The sequence below is a fragment of the Artemia franciscana genome, chromosome 12 (genome assembly GCF_032884065.1).
Source record: "Artemia franciscana chromosome 12, ASM3288406v1, whole genome shotgun sequence".
Lineage (NCBI taxonomy): Eukaryota > Metazoa > Arthropoda > Branchiopoda > Anostraca > Artemiidae > Artemia > Artemia franciscana.
This window is the reverse complement of record NC_088874.1, coordinates 39,516,116-39,535,632: the sequence shown is the minus strand read 5'-3', so window position 1 is coordinate 39,535,632 and position 19,517 is coordinate 39,516,116. Positions and strand designations below refer to the sequence as shown.

Genomic DNA, 19,517 nt, shown 5'->3' with positions numbered 1-19,517 from the left:
TATCTCGTCATCAGAGAACTCATACTGGAGAAAAACCTTTTGAATGTGATATTTGTAAGAAAAGTTTTGCTACAAGATGCAATTTATCTACTCATCAAAGAACTCATACTGGAGAAAAACCGTTTGCATGCGATATTTGTCAGAAAACATTCCGCCGAAAAGACCGTCTATTTATCCATCAAAGAATTCATACAGGAGAAAAACCTTTCAAATGTGCTGTATGTGAGAAACATTTTAATACAAGCACCAGTTTGTTTTATCATCAGAGAACTCATACCGGGGAAAAACCTTTCAAATGTGATGTATGTGAGAAATGTTTTACTGTAAATAGCTATTTATCTCGTCATCAGAGAACTCATACTGGAGAAAAACCTTTTGAGTGTGATATTTGTAAGAAAAGTTTTATTACAAGATCCAATTTATCTACTCATCAAAGAACTCATACTGGAGAAAAACCCTTTGAATGTGGTATTTGTAAGAAATCTTTTACTACAAGTTCCTACTTATCTGTTCATCAGAGAACTCATACCGGGGAAAAACCTTTCAAATGTGATGTATGTGAGAAATGTTTTACTGCAAATAGCTATTTATCTCGTCATCAGAGAACTCATACTTGAGAAAAACCTTTTGAGTGTGATATTTGTAAGAAATGTTTTACTTTAAGTTCCGATTTATCTACTCATCGAAGAACTCATACTGGAGAAAAACCTTTTGAATGTGGTATTTGTAAGAAATCTTTTACTACAAGTTCCAATTTATCTATTCATAAAAGAATTCATACTGGAGAAAAACCTTTCAAATGTGACGTATGTGAGAAACATTTTACTGTAAGTGCCAGTTTATCTCGTCATCAGAGAACTCATACAAAGGGAAAAACCTTTTGCATGTGATATTTGTAAGAAACGTTTTATTTCAAGTTCTAATTTATCTGTTCATCAAAGAACTCATACTGGAGAAAAACCTTTTGAATGTGATATTTGTAAGAAATCTTTACTTCAAGTTCCGATTTATCTACTCATCGAAGAACTCATACTGGAGAAAAACCTTTTGAATGTGGTATTTGTAAGAAATCTTTTACTTCAAGTTCCAATTTATCTAATCATAAAAGAATTCATACTGGAGAAAAACCTTTCAAATGTGACGTATGTTAGAAAAATTTTACTATAAGTGCCAGTTTATCTCGTCATCAGAGAACTCATACAAAGGGAAAAACTTTTTGAATGTGCTATTTGTAAGAAATCTTTTACTACAAGTTCCAATTTATCTAATCATCAAAGAACTCATACTGGAGAAAAACCTTTTGAATGTGATATTTGTAAGAAATCTTTTACTTCAAGTTCCGATTTATCTACTCATCAAAGAACTCATACTGGAGAAAAACCTTTTGAATGTGATATTTGTAAGAAATCTTTTACTTCAAGTTCCGATTTATCTACTCATCGAAGAACTCGTACTGGAGAAAAACCTTTTGAATGTGGTATTTGTAAGAAATCTTTTACTACAAGTTCCAATTTATCTAATCATAAAAGAACTCATACTGGAGAAAAACCTTTTGAATGAGGTATTTGTAAGAAATGTTTTACTTTAAGTTCCGATTTATCTACTCATCAAAGAACTCATACTGGAGAAAAACCCTTTGAATGTGGTATTTGTAAGAAATCTTTTACTACAAGTTCCTACTTATCTGTTCATCAAAGAATTCATACTGGAGAAAAACCTTTCAAATGTGACGTATGTGAGAAACATTTTACTGTAAGTGCCAGTTTATCTCGTCATCAGAAAACTCATACAAAGAGAAAAACCTTTTGAATGTGATATTTGTAAGAAGTGTTTTACTTCAAGTTCCGATTTATCTATTCATCAAAGAACTCATATGGGAGAAAAACGTTTTGCATGTGATATTTGTAAGAAACTTTACTACAAAAGGTAATTTGTCCAGTCATCAAAAAAACTCAAAAAAGAAAAAACCTTTCGAATGTGATTGATACAAGAAATGTTTTAGTTCAAGATCCAGCTTATGTAATCATCAAACAACTCATACTGGAGAAAAACCTTTTGAATGTGATATTTGTAAGAAACGTTTTATTTCAAGTTCTAATTTATCTATTCATCAAAGAACATATTACTGACAAAAATCTTCAAAATGAAAAGTATGGAAGAAATGTTATAGATCAAGATCTGGTTTATCTAATAGTCAAATAATTCATGTTGGTGGAAAACTGGAAAACCTTTCGATTGTTATATGTATAACAAGTGTTCAACTTAAAATTACGATCATCATAAAAGATCGTCATATAATCATCATAAAAGAACACATACAAGAGAAAAACCTTTCGGATATGATATATGGTAGAAATCTTGGTCCTCAATTTACGACAATTCGTCATCAAAGATTTTATACAAAGAATTGAATTTGACAGGTTGCCCAACACTAGATGCTCATGCCTATAAACTGTTCTCTGAATTGTCCATCTTTTCCACTTTTGTTTTTATCTGAAATGTTGTTTTTTTCTCAATTAAATTCCAGTCCTCTTCTTTTCACCTTTTAAAAATATTTTTTATATTGTCTTTGTGTTTTTGTATTATTTGACTTTTATCCTATAATAAATGTGAATCTACTTCGAAAATGAATCTTGCTGCCCCTGGAAAATGTCAGGTAGCCTCCTGGAAAATTGGAAAATTTTGCCCCTGGAAAATTGGTAGCCTCCTGAAGCTTCTATTATTGTTGAAGGCTTTGGTTTTATTAGATATCAAATCACTAATTTACCTTAAAACCTGTATTGTTCCTATAAGATGGGGAAGGGGCGCATATATATGTATTAAATCAAGGTTTTTTTTCTCCTCTTACACTTTCCATTTTAATTTTGTTTTTCTAGCTCAGGCATGCATATTTAACATGACTTTTACTGTTCAAATTTTGAGGGAGTAGGGTACTGGGGCAAAAGGAATTTCTTTTTGGACCATACTTAATAAGTTTCAAGATATATAACTGTTTGGATAAAGTAGTGTGACTATACTCAGCCTTGAAAAAAAAACTGATGAATTGATTCGCCCGTTCCATATCTTATACGAAGTCATTTGTTTAGAGTTGCAGATTTGACACTTAGCGTTGTTTTGTATTCCATATGAAAGTTCTAGGGAGATTTAATGCATACCTTCAAACAGAAGGATGATGGAGGGGTAGCGGGCTGACTCAATACTAATATATGACCAACAAATATGTTTCAATAGAAATACTACGCTTAACATTTGTTGTTATTTAATATGTGGTTTCCCTCTTAACGTTTGGTGTTTTGTATAGAATATGTAAGTTCCAGCAAGTTTCAATGTGTAAGAGACGTGCTGCAATGCATAGCAAGATTCAAACTGTAATTGACATTCTTTTCCAGGGGTTCTCCTGGAAAGAGTTACGATAAGAGTTACTGAATAAGAATAATTTCTTATGCTCAACTTGTTGGAGGGTTGGTTTAGGGTCTTTTGTATGGCTATGGGGAGAGCCGAATACAGATTGTGATCCATGTAATATCCAACCTAAAGCGTGATATGCCAATCATAAGTTTTTCTTTCATAATAATAAAAAGTGTCCTTAAAAGCCAAATAAGCTAATACAAAACAGTGTTCTAAGGCATACATCATATTGTCATTACAAAAAAATCCACTTTCCAAAAAATAACACCACAAAAAAACACAAAGTTAACTTTTCTTTTATTAATCTCTTCATTAATATGTTTGCTAATTTGAAAGATTGTCCGTTTTAAAGTTGTCTTCTCTTAGTCATTTCTGCGAAATATTCTGTATAACCACCTTTAACTGATAATATTGCTCCCAAATATTTCAATCTTTAGCAAAGTGAGAGAGGCAATGGGTACAAATTCCTTAAGTCATATTTTAATAGATTTTGGGGTTTATTTCATATTTCAGCTTTAATGAATATACGGTATTCAAAAGCAGGCCCACAGTTGAAAAACTAGTAATATAGAGGTCTTTTGTAATAATAATGTTTATACATAAGCCTTTCTAGGAAATTTTCCATTACCTTATCTATCAATCGTTAGCTTCTTCTGTGTTCTTCTTCACGCGAAGAATAAAAGCTACTTCACTATTGTGACACACACAGGGTTGGGTTCATTGAGTACAACTGCAAGTATAATGGAAAAAAAAACAGACACGTAAGGAGGCGAACTCTACCGTATATTCGAAAATATTGTGCCAAAAAAGTACAAAAAAATACTCTTGATCCTACGGAATTTTGAGTAATGTTGCTTATTTTGCGTTTTCCTCCATTTATACTGTGTCTTTACGTAGTAAATGCCATTTTGTTCTTATTGGTTCTTGTAGTTCGTTCCTGGGTGTTATGCTTTAACAGACTTCGGTTTATTTGGATTTGGATGATATGTCACTGGGGTATTTTGAACAGATACCCCAATAAGAAAACCAACTGATACTTTTCTAAAAAGAAAAAGCAGCGCCAGGCAGTGGTGTGCCGCGGTGGGCCGTTACCAATGTTTGGTGATGCGCCACGGTGGCCGCCGTTTTTTACTAAATATAAGCTATTTGCCGCTTATATATATACAGTAACTGGTTGTCTTTCGATCACTTTTGACACTTAAAAAGCAAACTTGAACTTTTAAATTGAATGAGCCCCTCTAAACTATATTTAACCACCTTATAGATTAAAACCTTATATATTACGAATAGGCAATAATTTACAGCCCTTGTCTGGTGGACTATCAAGGTTTAGTCTACCCTGCAGGCATATTTGCTGGGTCTTCTGACTATTTCCTACCAAATGGCTCACTCAAAATGTTAATTGGGTTTATTTAGGAAGAAAGAGGCATGGAGGAAGGGGATAGTTGCTGTTTAATCACTTTTGAGTTTCGAAAGGGCCACTAGAACTTTTAATTTTGCTACTTTTTTCTATCTGGAAAGGGATAGGTCAGGAAAATAAAACTTTCACGGATGAGACTATAAAATAAAGTATAGCCTAGGAAGGTATTTAGAAGTACCTAAGCTACCTCCCTCAAGAGGGCAGAGACTTCTGATTACCTTTCAAAATCTTTGTGATATAGACCTATCTGGTAAACCTGAACCACCAATCTTGAGATGCTTATCAGGAAAATCAGCTAATTCCACAAAAGTGTTTGCAATGCCTAATTAATTTTTGTTCTTAGCCTCCTATGAAGTACTAACAAAGGTTGATAGGTGTGAGGCTGTTGTTGTCACAATTTCATGGCTTCAATAACAAAATACAACATAGGATATTTTTTTGCTCTTGGCCTGAATTATATCCAACACTCTGCATGGCCACATAGGATAATTATTGAATCTTGCTAGAACAACAGCATCCTTTGCGAACTGAACCATTGAAATGTATTTTAAAAAAAATGCACTTAACTTCGAATAGGAAGGCCCATGTGAGCTGGGCAATCACCTTATAATTTGTTAATCCGTCCAAATATGAATGCAGAAAGTACTTCAAAAATTTTCAGTCACTGCTGGCTATTATTGCATCTGCTTAGAATGAATGCTGAGCACATATTAATTCCTTCAACATATCAAGTCTTATAACGCTTAAAACGAAACTCTAGCAATCAAGCATTCACATCCAAAGATTGTATCCAATTTAACTCAATATCAAATTTATTATGTCCAACATATCATATCCAATTTGGCTCAATAAGTCAATGTGCTTGCGAAGGCTGTGTAGCATGTGAAGTTGTGTTGGCTTTAGTGGCTTGATGCTGTGATGAGTTGTTAGTAGTAGTAGTAGTACTAAGGGTATGAAGGTTAAATCTTCAGAGAATTGTTAGAGGGGCATTTAAGCTGAATCACAGCATGCCATCTGTATACAGGTTTTCCAAAAGGCATATCAGCTATATCTTAGGAACAGTTTCATGTGTGAAATTAAAACTTACTACACTTGTTGTAGGTGATGTTGAAAAAAAACAAATGTCCTATTTGCATACTGCTATTACTGTCACTACAACTATTGCTACTACGTAAGCTAAGGGTATTGAGGTGAAGTTTTGAAGTAATATTTTGGTGGACATTGAGCTAAATCAAAATGAACTATGATTGTGAATATATGGAGCATATCTTAAGAATTGATTTACCTTAAAATTGCAGCTTGGGGCAATCTAAGGATTTATTTACATCCAACAAAGCAAGTTGTTTCAAAATAGACTCCTCAGTTAGCTCTAGAGGTGGCATTGGTTGAGTAACAGTATAAGAGGGAGGAGCCGGGAGCTGACTAGCACTTTTTGGTGTGAGAGCTGATGCAAACTGGTTATTTAGGATCTCAAATTTAATAGCTGGGTCTGAAACTGCCTGATCATGATGGGTCAGATCAGGAACAGAGTACCTATTACGACATTTAACAGAAGTATACTGCCAGAACAGCTTGGGGTTATTTTTATATTTTCAGCTAACCTTTCTTCATGACTCTTCTTCGGTTGTTTGATGGACTTGGTGGCCTCATTCCGTACCTTTTGATACTTCTGATGGTTTGCAGCTGTTTTCTTTTTTTAAACTGTTTCCAGGTTCGATTCTTCCTGTTCAGTAGTTTGCTAGTTAGACAAGTCATGAAGGGTGGTGTTTTTGCCTGTTTCCTCCGAAATGTTCTAGTGTGAGCTTTTTCAAAAACTAGGAAAACAGCTTTGAATTTCTGCCAATATTCACTGATGGCCGAAGTGACTATGGTATCCTAATCGAAGTCAGCAAATTTCTCAGATATACGCTTGTAATCAATGACTTTGTGTTGTTTATGAAGAGACTGAGTAGTAGCCAAGCGCAATTCTGTGAGGATAGCAGCATAATCACTGTTACCATGATCAGCATAGCAACTTGATAGGGGCATCAAATTCATTTTTATTCCACAAATCTTGATTATTAAGAATAACTAGTCCAGTATGTTAGATGTTTGACCATCTCTGTACCCTGTAGGCTGGTCAACAGTTAGGAACAGCGAATATTCAGACAGGCAAGTAAGAAATGGCGATTCCTGTTCGTTGGCTGAAAAACCAGAACCTTCAATTCAATCATAATTGCGAAAATTGTAGTCACCAAGAATCACCACATGTTGGTTGCAAGAGTCCTGGATAGTGTCAGAGATAATATTAGTAAGTCATTGTTCATATTCAAGGTGAGAGATTAGGACTACGATAAACCACTCTGAGTGCTATTATAGAGTTACCACACGGCAGTCTAACCCAGACATTCTCAACCCAAACACAGCAGTGGTAAGAAGGAATCAAAGTGCTCACCTGAAGACTGCTTTTGACATATATTCCAACACCTCTCCTGCAGGTACTGGATTCAATATTAGACATGAGATGGTATCCACTGATATCAATTGTTTGGGCTCTAAGGGGCTGTCTCACATTTTCAGGGCATATCCCAGATACGGCTGCAATATCGACTGTTTCTTTTGCTAGGCGGAGACGGAGCTCTGGAACCTTGTTGCAGAGGTCATCGGCGTTCGCACTAAAAATCCTAAATTTTAAAATATCATTTGCATGATGAGTTGCACTTTTGGTTGCACTGTGCAGAAATGATTTAGTGGCAAAAATTACACCAGCAGAAAGAGGTCTAGTTTATGAAGCACCAGAAGAAACTGCTGAATTAGCACTGAAAAAATGAAAACTACTTGAAGACAACTCACCAATACATGAATATCATCATCAACTGAAACTAACGAACTATTTACAGTCTCATCTGGTGACAATAGTCTGTGCAGATGAGAAACATTTCAGCTTAGTCCACAATCATCCACAGCTGTGGAACTGCAGCCTGCAGCAGGTCTGCATTGATTTTTCCGATGATTTCCAAGTACCTGATTACAAGATTTTTTTTTCACTTGACGCTGTCCTCTCTTTCAGTTCCTGAACAAGCTCTCTGTGTTTAAGGCGATCTTCCCTGGACTGGTCGGATTGAAACTGGATGTCCGTTCTGAGTTCAAGCGATATCCGAAGGATTGGTGTGTTAAGTTAGAATTCTCAGAGAATGCTTAAAGAGGAAGAGTAATTGACTAGTTAGACATCATAAAGAGCTAATTATGCACTCATTTATGAGCAAAATTTTATATTGAATTACTCATTCTAAATTTAATTTTATAAGGCAATCCTAAAGTGAGACTCGACATCCAAATAGCTTTGGGTTTTCTTTTAATTTTATAAAATAAAAAATAGCAAAAAACGTTGTTGTCCATTGGAAAATTTTGGCACACAAACCTCCCCAACCCCTGCAGAAATTATCCTCTATGGAAAATCTCCTTTCAAATTTTCCTTGAATTTGAAATAGCAATAGTATTTTTAATCTGAAATATCCCAAAGAAAAAGTTTGCATCATTAACATAAGATATAAGATAAGATATATTTATTTTCAAAAGACTATCACAAGCTCTATAGAGCCGAATTCGCTTTATATATCAGTTAAAGTTAAGAAAAAAAAAATTCAAATCAGTACATTAAGTCAAACATTTAAAATTAAAAAGGCAAAATCATCAAAGATAAAGGGCAAATAAGTAAGCTTGACAATTAAATTACAAAACATTACAATAAATCAAAAATAAAAACGGCAATAGCCGTTTTTATTTTTGATTTATTGTAATGTTTTGTAGTTTTTAGTTTTTATTCTTTTTTTTTAGTTTTTTTTTAGTTTTTTCTTTAGTTTTTTCTTTTTATTTTTTTTAGTTTTTTGTACCATTTTCTATCGTGAAAATATTTCGAAATATTTATGCAATTCCTAGTTTTTACATTTTAGTTTGTTTTCTTTTTCTTCTTTATTTTTCAGACGTCATATGCAAACCCTCAACACAAAAATACATACAACTTATTTTTATATATATATAGAAGATATAATCTGGCGAAACAGACAGAGTGTAACAGACATATCACACAGACATTTTATATATATATATATATATATATATATATATATATATATATATATATATATATATATATATATATATATATATATATATATATATATATATATATATACTAGCTGTTGGGGTGGCGCTTCGCGCCACCCCAACACCTAGTTGGTGGGGCGCTTCGCGCCCCCCAAGCCCCCCCCGCGCGCGTAAGTCGTTACGCGCCATATTAGTTACGCGCCATTGTAGTTGTGTCCCTGTGTCCCACCTGTGAATAGAGATAGATATAAATATATGTTTTTAACTACGTAAAACATGCGAATATACAACATTCTTCGCTGTCCCATTGTCTGTGCATATAAATAGATTGTCAGGTTTACTGACTCTTGAACATGCAACATATAATTGTCCATGGGAAAAACAATCCGTATTCAGATCTATACCTCATTATTCTAATGATGTGTCCCTGTGTCTCGGTTGTCATTTATATTCCCTGTGTCCCGGTCGTCATTTGTGTCTCGGTGTCCCAGTTTGTAATTTCTCTTTGAGTGTCCCGGTCGTCATTTATATTCCCTGTGTCCCGGTGTCCCGGTCGTCATTTGTGTCCCGGTGTCCCGGTCTGTAATTTCTATTCGAACAATCCCTGTGTCCCGGTCGTCATTTATATATCCCGCCTGTGCCCCCGGCGTCCCCGTTGTAGTTGTGTCCCTGTGTCCCGGTCGTCATTTATATTCCCTCTGTCCCGGTCGTCATTTGTGTCCGGGTGTCCCAGTCTGTAATTTCTCTTTGAGGTTCCCGGTCGTCACTTATATTCCCTCTGTCTCGGTCGTCATTTGTGTCCCGGTCTGTAATTTCTCTTTGAGAGTTTTTTCTTTTTAGTTTTTTTTTAGTTTTTTACCTTTTTTCTTTTTTCAGTTTTCTTTGTATTCTTTATTTTTCAGCGTCACTATGAAGTACATATCGACGAACCTTTGTTTTTTTTTTTAACTTAAATCTGGTAGGCATTGATGACCTTATCCAAGTCAAAATCCCTAACCCAATCATCATCGCTATCATTTTCAGTTTTGATATGTTTTGACTCTCGCTGTCCAGGTGAATTTTCATCTAACTGCGCGGTTTTGTGTTCTTTAGCCGCAAGCCTGTTTTCTTGGTGTTCTTGTGATTCCCCGGCACGCTTTCTTTTCTTACTTTCTCTATCAGCTACAAGCCTGTTTTCTTGCTGTTCTTGTGATTCCTCGGAACGCTTTTTTTTTCTTACTTTCTCTATCAGCAGCAAGTTTTTTGGCATAAACACTTTGAGCAGCTTCCTCGGCTGTTCCCATTGTAAGTTCTTCAGTCATTTTACAATTAAACATTTTTCCGTGAACAAATGTCTTAAATACCGTTAATGACGTCACCGTCATAGCAAAAATGACGACAACTAACTTCATGATGTCAGTCGACACAGAAACATGACGTCACCTGACAGACAGATACACAGACAGACAACTTATTTATATATATATATATATATATATATATATATATATATATATATATATATATATATATATATATATATATATATATATATATATAGACTAGGTGTTGGGATGGCGCTTCGCGCCACCCCAGTACCTAGTTTGTGGGGCGCTTCGCGCTGCCAAAGCCCCACCCCCGCATGCGTAAGTCGTTACGCGCCATATTAGTTACGCGCCATTGTAGTTGTGTCCCTGTGTCCCACCTGTGAATATATATATATATATATATATATATATATATATATATATATATATATATATATATATATATATATATATATATATATATATATATATATATATATATATATATATATATATATATATATATATATATATATATATATATATATATATATATATATATATATATATATATATATATATATATATATATATGTATATATATGTATATAACACCTAGTTGGTGGGGGCGCTTCGCGCCCCCCCCCCAAGCCCCCCCGCGCGCGTAAGTCGTTACGCGCCATATTAGTTACGCGCCATTGTAGTTGTGTCCCTATGTCCCACCTGTGAATATAGATAGATATATATATATATATATATATATATATATATATATATATATATATATATATATATATATATATATATATGTGTTTTTAACTACGTAAAACTTGCGAATATACAACATTCTTTGCTGTCCCATTGTCTGTGCATATAAATAGATTTTCAGATTTACCGACTCTTGAACATGCAACATATAATGGTCCATGGGAAAACAATCCGTATTCAGATCTATACCTCATGATTCTAATGCTTGCCCTTGAGCTTTGTTGATGGTGATTGCTAATCGACCATTCCCTGAGTCGCCATCGTCATTTATATATCCCCCTGTGCACCCCGGCGTCCCCTTTGTAGTTATGTCCCTGTGTCCCGGTCGTCATTTATATTCCCTGTGTCCCGGTCGTCATTTGTGTCCCGGTGTTCCAGTCTGTGATTTCTCTTTGAGTGTCCCGGGCGTCATTTATATTCCTTGTGTCCCGGTGTCCCGGTCGTCATTTATATCCCCCTGTGCCCCCCGGCGTCCCCATTGTAGTTGTGTCCCTGTGTCCTGGTCGTCATTTATATTCCCTGTGTCCCGGTCGTCATTTGTATCCCGGTGTCCCGGTCTGTATGTACATTCGTTTTTTAGTTTTGTTTTTCTCCTTTATTTTTTTCCTTTTTTTTCTTTTTTAGTTTATTTAGATTTTTAGATTTTTTAGTTTTTTTATTAGTTTTTAGTTTTTTTGTAGTTTTTACCATTTTTTTAGTTTTTTTAGTTTTTTTTTTTACTTATGTCCTGGTCGTCATTTATACTCCCTGTGTCCCGGTCGTCATTTGTGTCTCGGTGCTTTGTTGATTGCTAATTTATATTATATTTATATTTATATTTTTTATATTTATTAATATTTTTTTAGTTTTCTTTTTCTCTTATTTTTCAGTTTTTTCCTTTTTTTTAGTTTTTTCTTTTTTAGTTTTTAGTTTTTTTTGTTTTTTACCTTTTTTTAGTTTTTTTAGTTTTTTAGCTTTTTTAGTTTTTTTATTAGTTTTTTGTTTTTTTTTTTAGTTTTTGCCTTTTTTTAGTTTTTTCAGTTTTTTTTAGTTTTTAGTTTTTTACCTTTTTTTAGTTTTTTTTAGTTTTTTAGCTTTTTTAGTTTTTTTTCTTTTTAGTTTTTTTAGTAGTTTTTACCTTTTTTAGTTTTTTTTCTTCTTTTGTATTAGTGTGAAATAATTCAGACGTCATATGCGGACAAACACGACGTCTCTCGACAGACAGACAGACAGACATAACCCACAAACAACTTATTTTTATATATATTTATTCATATTTTTTTAGTTTTCTTTTTCTCTTTTATTTTTCAGTTTTTCCTTTTTTTTAGTTTTTTTCTTTTTTAGTTTTTAGTTTTTTTTAGTTTTTTACCTTTTTTTAGTTTTTTTTATTTTTTTTAGTTTTTTAGCTTTTTTAGTTTTTTTTATTAGTTTTTATTTTTTTTTGTAGTTTTTGCCTTTTTTTATTTTTTTCAGTTTTTTTTTTAGTTATTAGATATTTACCTTTTTTTAGTTTTTTTTTAGTTTTTTAGCTTTTTTAGTTTTTTTTTTCTTTTTAGTTTTTTTTTGTAGTTTTTACCTTTTTTAGTTTTTTTCTTCTTTTGTATTAGTGTGAAATAATTCAGACGTCATATGCGGACAAACATGACGTCACCTGATCCACAGATCCACACACAGACAACTTATTTTTATATATATAGATATATATATATATATTTGTATATATTAATGTATATATATATATATATATATATATATATATATATATATATATATATATATATATATATATATATATATATATATATATATATATATATATATATATATATATATATATATATATATATATATATATATATATATATATATATATATATATATATATATATATATATATATATATATATATATATATATATATATATATATATATATATATATATATATATATATATATATAGGTATAGATCTGAACAATCCGCATTCAGATCTATACCTCATTATTCTAATGATTGCCCTTGAGCTTTGTTGATGGTGATTGCTAATCGAACATTCCCTGTGTCTCTGTTGTCATTTATATATCCCCCCTGTGCCCCCCGGCGTCCCCGTTGTAGTTGTGTCCCTCTGTCCTGATGGTCATTTATATTCCCAGTGTCCCGGTCGTCATTTGTGTCCCGGTGTCCCAGTCTGCAATTTCTCTTTGAGTGTCCCGGTTGTCATTTTACAATTATAAATATCTCTTTGAACGATCTTCCTAAATACTTATAATGACGTCATATATTAAGCATCGTCATAACAAACATGACGACAACTAACTTCATGACGACATACAGCTTAATCCTTATAATGACGTCAGTCGACAGACACACAAACAAAAAAACTTATTTTTATATATATAGATTACTAGCTGTTGGGGTGGCGCTTCGCGCCACCCCAACACCTAGTTGGTAGAGCACTTTGCGCCCCCCCAAGCCCCCCCGCGCGCGTAAGTCGTTACGCGCCATATTAGTTACGCGCCATTGTAGTTGTGTCCCTGTGTCCCACCTGTGAATATAGATAGATTTATATATGTGTTTCAATCTACGTAAAAATGGCGAATATACAACATTCTTGGCTTTCCCACTACTGGGAGCTTTCCGTTTCCAATTGCCAGCAATTGATCTGAAAATGTTTGACCAGAGTCATCGTTTTGCAATCGGACACGCATATTTGTAGTTAATTTTAATATTTTTACGTGTGCCCATAAATTAGAATTTTTCAGGCAAGCATTCATTTCGTCTGCAGGAGTTAAACTACGTAAAAATTGCGAATATACAACATTCTTGGCTTTCCCATTGTCTGTGCATATACAAAGCCGTATGTACTAATAATGACGTCATATGCAAACGCTCTTTTTACAAACAAACAAACATGCATACACACAACTCGTTTTTATATAGATAGATAGTTAGATAGATACAATACAAATTAACTGCGTAAAACTTGCGAATATACAACATTCTTCGCTGTCCAATTGTCGCTGCATATAAATAGATTGTCAGGTTTACCGACCCTCGAACATGCAACGTACAATTTTCCATGGGAAAAACAATCAGTATTAAGATCTATACCACATTTTTCTAATGATTGACCTTGAGCTTTGTTAATGGTGATTGCAAATGCTAATCGAATTGGGAATTGCAATCTTTTAAATTGAAAAGGCAGATCCGTTGGAATCATGGGAATGCGAGGAATAAGAACAGCCTCACCCTCAAAAGGCCCTGTCAAGATTGTGGCCTCTATTAGGTTTTCCATTGTTTTTTTTACGGCAAGTTGCGTGCCATTGCAAAGCTTTGGTGGGTTGATATTTCTTATAAGTATTATTGGTACGCCTATTTTTAGTTGTAGTACGTGTGGTGGAAACCCTGAAAGATCTATGGAATTTAAAAATTCAGATGGATAATTAACCGCTTCATTTGGTTCCAAAACTGTGTCGACTGACTTGTAAAGGACTGCTTGGTCTCGAATCTTGGTCAAAACAATATTGTTGATTTCGTGGACGTCTATATTTTTGGTTGCGAGAATCGCTCTTTCACTTAGCCATTTATTATTTTTATAATTTTTTAGAATATTCGGAAATACTTTTTCAATCAATTCATTTTTGGACGTCACTAAATTACAGAAATCAGCAGGTAGTTGTATACGTCCTGAAATTGAGTCTACTGGGAGCTTTACGTTTCCAATTGCCAGCAATTGATCTGAAAATGTTTGACCAGAGTCATCGTTTTGCAATCGGACACGCATATTTGTAGTTAATTTTAATATTTTTACGTGTGCCCATAAATTAGAATTTTTCAGGCAAGCATTCATTTCGTCTGCAGGAGTTGATCTAGGTATTATAGGTAATGTTTGCCTGAAATCTCCCGCAAGCAATATTAGTGTGCTGCCAAAGGGTTTCGAATTCCCTCTCAAATCTTTCAAGCATTGATCCAGAGCCTCGAGCGATTTTTTGTGTGCCATTGTGCACTCATCCCAAATAATAAGTTTGCATTGCTGCAATACTTTACCCATCCCAGATGATTTGGAAATATTGCACGTGGGAGTTTCTGTAGAATGCAAATTCAGAGGCAATTTCAAAGCGGAATGAACAGTTCTTCCACCAGGCAGCAATGTTGCGGCTATTCCGGACGACGCAATTGCCAACGCTATATCATTTTTTGATCGAATTGATGCCAGAATCAGTTTTATCACAAACGTTTTACCAGTACCTCCTGGCGCATCAAAAAAGAAAATTTCTCCAACGTTGTTATCGACACAATGCATTATCGTATCATAAATGTCTTTTTGTTCCAACGTTAACTTGGAAATGTTATTTTGTACATACGACAAAAGATCACTCGTACTGTAACTTTGTTCACGATCCAATTCTACACATGTCGAAACAGCAGCGATACGGTTAGGTGAAGGCATTCCCAAATCCTGAAGAGGTTTGTTTGCCATACGTACGCACAAATTTTCTATAATAACTAAAGTGTAGTTATAGATTTCTGATGTAAAATCAAAAGTCATATCTGACGTCTCTAACTGTTTTCGATGGAGTATATCTTTGGACATTTTTGACTTATATTTTTCCCATAACTCTGTAGGAGCTGATGGAGAGCAAGTTGTTAAAATGATGCCAAACAATGCACGAATTTGACTTGGGGTTGACGTTTCGCACGCGTCATTGATGCAGTTATCCCAGTGTTGGTCATTCTCCAATAAATTCAGAGCTTGGCATGCACTACGGTAAGTGTCATGTATAGTACCGTTTACAGTTCTCAAATACTCAAAGGATGTCGGACTGGGTACATTCACCAAAAGCTGGCGTAGAAAGAAGCATTCATGTTGATATGGGTGAACGGCGTAGAGTCTTCCTATCGTGGTATCTTTGAAGATGGTAGGTTGGCCGTCGACTGACTTACCCTGTTTTCGACGTTCAAATACTTTATTTTTAGTATTCCATGTGTAATACGAAGGCACTTCAGTATACAGCAGTTTTTTTGCAAAAGAATCATTTTTGCAAAGCGAAAAAAAAGCTGTTAATTTTGTATCCGGTGGATTCAGGGCTCTTTGTTGCACGTTGGTTTCCGAGAAATAAACACTTTGACCATTCTGTAAATGTACCGCTAAGTGAACAACAGCTGGACTATGTTCATGTATCGGAAATGAAAGAATTCGCCAAACAGCTTCATTACTGCTTTTGTATCTTCCAGCCTGATATTGTACCATTTCGTCGAAATCTTTGATTTCGGGCTGCAAGCCAAAAACTGCCATGTCACTGCCTTTGTTGACGTATTTACATATGTATTTGATTGCCTTTACGGAGTTACAGTATTCAACGTTTATGTGTGCATTAAATGTTTTTGATAATAATGGGGAATATGGAACAACCCACTGGTTATCTACTTCGATGTAGGTACCGTTACGCTTCTTTATTATGACTGTTTTACCGCCATCTTCAGTAGATCTTCTTCTATATTGTAGGTAACCATCATTGCCAGTAATTGTGTTGGATACTAAAAGTCGAGGATATTGCTTTGTGCACCTTCCTTTGGCCATGCATGGTGAATTTTCGTTCAGTGCACCGCAAGGTCCATGCATCATATTTTTTACAATAATATCATGTAACCCCTTATCGACATTTTTATCAGGTATTTCAGCGGAAATCACATCATCAATTTCGTTCGAAGTAATTTTTTTATGTAGCCTGATTAGTATATGTGCATGTGGCAAACCTCGTTTTTGCCATTCCACTGAGAACATCCAGCATCGCACTGACCCAAACACTTCAAGTTTTACTATGTAGTTTATCAGTGATTTCAACTTTTGCCGGAAGACACGGGCTGTAATGTCATGCCTATGAACCGCCGATTGTCCTTGAAGTAAAAGCTGCAGTATCTCGTCCCAAGATTGATTACATGTAAATGTAATAAATAAATCTGGACGACAATAGAGACGAACATACGCAATAGCATCTTGAGTATATTCATGCATATGACGGGGACTGCCAGCATATGACGAAGGTAAAATTGTTAATCTTCCAACGTTTGTGGTATTACCGTCATTCATAACTGCATCTGGCAAATGAATGTATTGTTCAGAGCGGAGCTTGGTCTGATTCAGGCGGATATGTAGCAAACGTTCTGATTCAATTTTAGCATACATATCAACGACAAATTGATGAAACAATTCACGGCATTTTAAAATATAATTTTCTTCATCCTGCCGAATCATTAACCTATAGGAATAATAATGCATTGCACTGCATTTCTTATTCATTTCTTTGTTATTGGCTGGATTCATCAATTTAATATTAAAATGATAGCCGTCGGCTCCATCCCAAAAAATGATAGGATATTGTAGGGTATCGTAGCATCGATGAGTGATCGATCATGCTGAATGATTTCAGCAATTCTTAACAACTGAGCGTTTCGCTTATGAAGAATAATATTTCGAGGTAAAAACTGATCACCGACCATAACGATTGCCACTTTGTCGATAGTTGGAGCATTGTATTTACGAACATGTTGGCCAGGAGGCGTTTTGTCAGCGGAAATAACAATTTTATGCGTATCAGTAGGCATCAAATCGATGGCTGTTTTGAACAGACGCACTAAATTATTATTTTCGTGGAAAAGATGTTGCAATTGGGAAACGATTGTCCTTTCAACGTTGGGAGAAATTTCGCAACGTGCATTCAATTCAGAATTTCTATCACTGATGAAGTACAATTGTAAAAATTTATGATTCTCGCCTGAGAATGGTAGAAGGGACCCTGCTCTATGATAAATTTGCCCTTTTACTTTGAAAGTAGACATAAATTGATCTGGATTTTCGATTTGGGCTTCAAACGACGTCATTTGGAAACATGAGTTTTATTTTCTGATTTGTAACAAAAAACGCTTATATTCTGACGTAGTTCCATTAAGGAAAGTCTTCAATGGCTCTGGTGGTGCAGCCAATAGCGGAAGTTTAACTTTTCCTGAGGCGCAACACATTCCCATTGTTTCACCATTGAATTTCAAGGCCTTGCAATAGGGACAAATTTTAGACATTGTCCCGATTTGAACAGATCTACTCAAGCTATAATCATCGACTGGGCTGTACCTGAATGCCAGGCGATAACTTTCAGGTTGCCCTGATTCCTCGGCACGCTTTCTTTTCTTACTTTCTCTATCAGCAGCAAGCCTGATTTCTTGCTGTTCTTGTGATTCCTCGGCACGCTTTCTTTTCTTACTTTCTCTATCAGCAGCAAGCCTGATTTCTTGCTGTTCTTGTGATTCCTCGGCACGCCTTCTTTTTTCACTTTCTCTTTTAGCAGCAAGTCTGCTTTCGCGTTGCTCTGGTAGTTCCTCGGCACGCTTTCTGTTCTTTCTTTCTCTATCAGCCTCAAGCCTGTTTCCCTGCTGTTCTTTTGATTCCTCGGAACGCTTTCTTTTCTGACTTTCTCTATCAGCAGCAATTTTTTGGCATAGACTCTTTGAGCATCTTCATCGGCTTTTGCCATTGTAAGTTCATCAGTCATTTTAAACTTAAACATTAATAGATTTCTACGTGAACATATATGTCTTAAACATCTTTAATGACGTCACCGTCATAGCAAAAATGACGACAATTAACTTCAGGACGTCAGTCGACACAGAAACATGACGTCACCTGACAGACACACAGACAGACAACTTATTTTTATATATATAGATTTTTATATTTATAGATATGTGGGGGTTCACACCCTCATCAGTACCTGGCTCTTTACAGTAAAGCTTGAGTTTTTCCCTAAGTCTTTAAGAATGACTTTTGAATAACAAAGGCCATAGAATAAATAGTTGAAATTACTAAAAAATACTTTAGTGTAAAGAGCAAGGTATTGTGGAAGAGACGAACCCCCTTAGATACCTAATTATTTATTTTCGTTTTAGGTTTTAATGCTGCTTCTAATTTCCAGCTGAAAAAACTCTATTTATTTATTTTCTCATTTTTTTATATAATACTAGAAAATCCTGTGCCCCTTTTTAGAAATTTTCTTCCCTCATGATAAATTCCTCAATATAAAGATTCTCGCAAGTAACTCTCTTTCCCATACCCCCCCTCAACGCAAAAGAGTCCCCCTGAAAATTTGTGCACACTTCCTAATAACGATTACTATGTGTAAACAATGGTCAAAGTTTTAAATTGCAGCCCCTCCCCTGGGGGCTGTGGGAGATTAAGTCATCCCCAAGGATATAATAATAGGTTTTTGTCTATGCTGAACAAATTGGCTATCTCAAATTTTTATCCAGTGACTTTGGGAAAAATGACAATCGGAGGGGGCCTAGGTGCCCTTCAATTTTTGGGTCATTTAAAAAGGGCGCTGGAACTTTTAGTTTTCATTAGAATAAGCCCTCTCGTGATATTCTAGGACCGCTGTGTCGATACAATTATCCCTGGGGAAAAGAAAAACAAGTAAACATGCATCTGTGATCTGTTTTCTGGCAAAAATACTTATGTTTTGGCTCTTTTCTAAAATCACAATTGGTTACAAGACTTTTAATAATTAATTCGTATGACCT

The 19,517-nt window shown here is 34.8% G+C and overlaps 1 protein-coding gene, 1 long non-coding RNA gene and 1 pseudogene across 2 annotated transcripts; 2 read left to right on the top strand and 1 right to left on the bottom strand.

Moving 5' to 3' along the window:
• Positions 1-2: 2 nt before the first annotated feature.
• Positions 3-2,627, top strand: LOC136033527 (zinc finger protein ZFP2-like; the record flags this gene model as incomplete). Its single annotated transcript, XM_065714270.1, is given in 1 exon segment — positions 3-2,627. A coding segment is annotated over 1 exon segment (888 nt), but the record flags the coding sequence as incomplete, so codon positions are not given.
• Positions 1,052-2,627, top strand: LOC136033525 (gastrula zinc finger protein XlCGF71.1-like; annotated as a pseudogene).
• Positions 2,628-11,744: 9,117 nt separating this feature from the next.
• Positions 11,745-12,643, bottom strand: LOC136034212 (uncharacterized). Its single transcript, XR_010619143.1, has 2 exons — positions 12,448-12,643; positions 11,745-12,013 (listed from the first exon to the last, which is right to left on the bottom strand). It is a non-coding gene; the product is annotated as an uncharacterized LOC136034212 (long non-coding RNA).
• Positions 12,644-19,517: the final 6,874 nt, after the last annotated feature.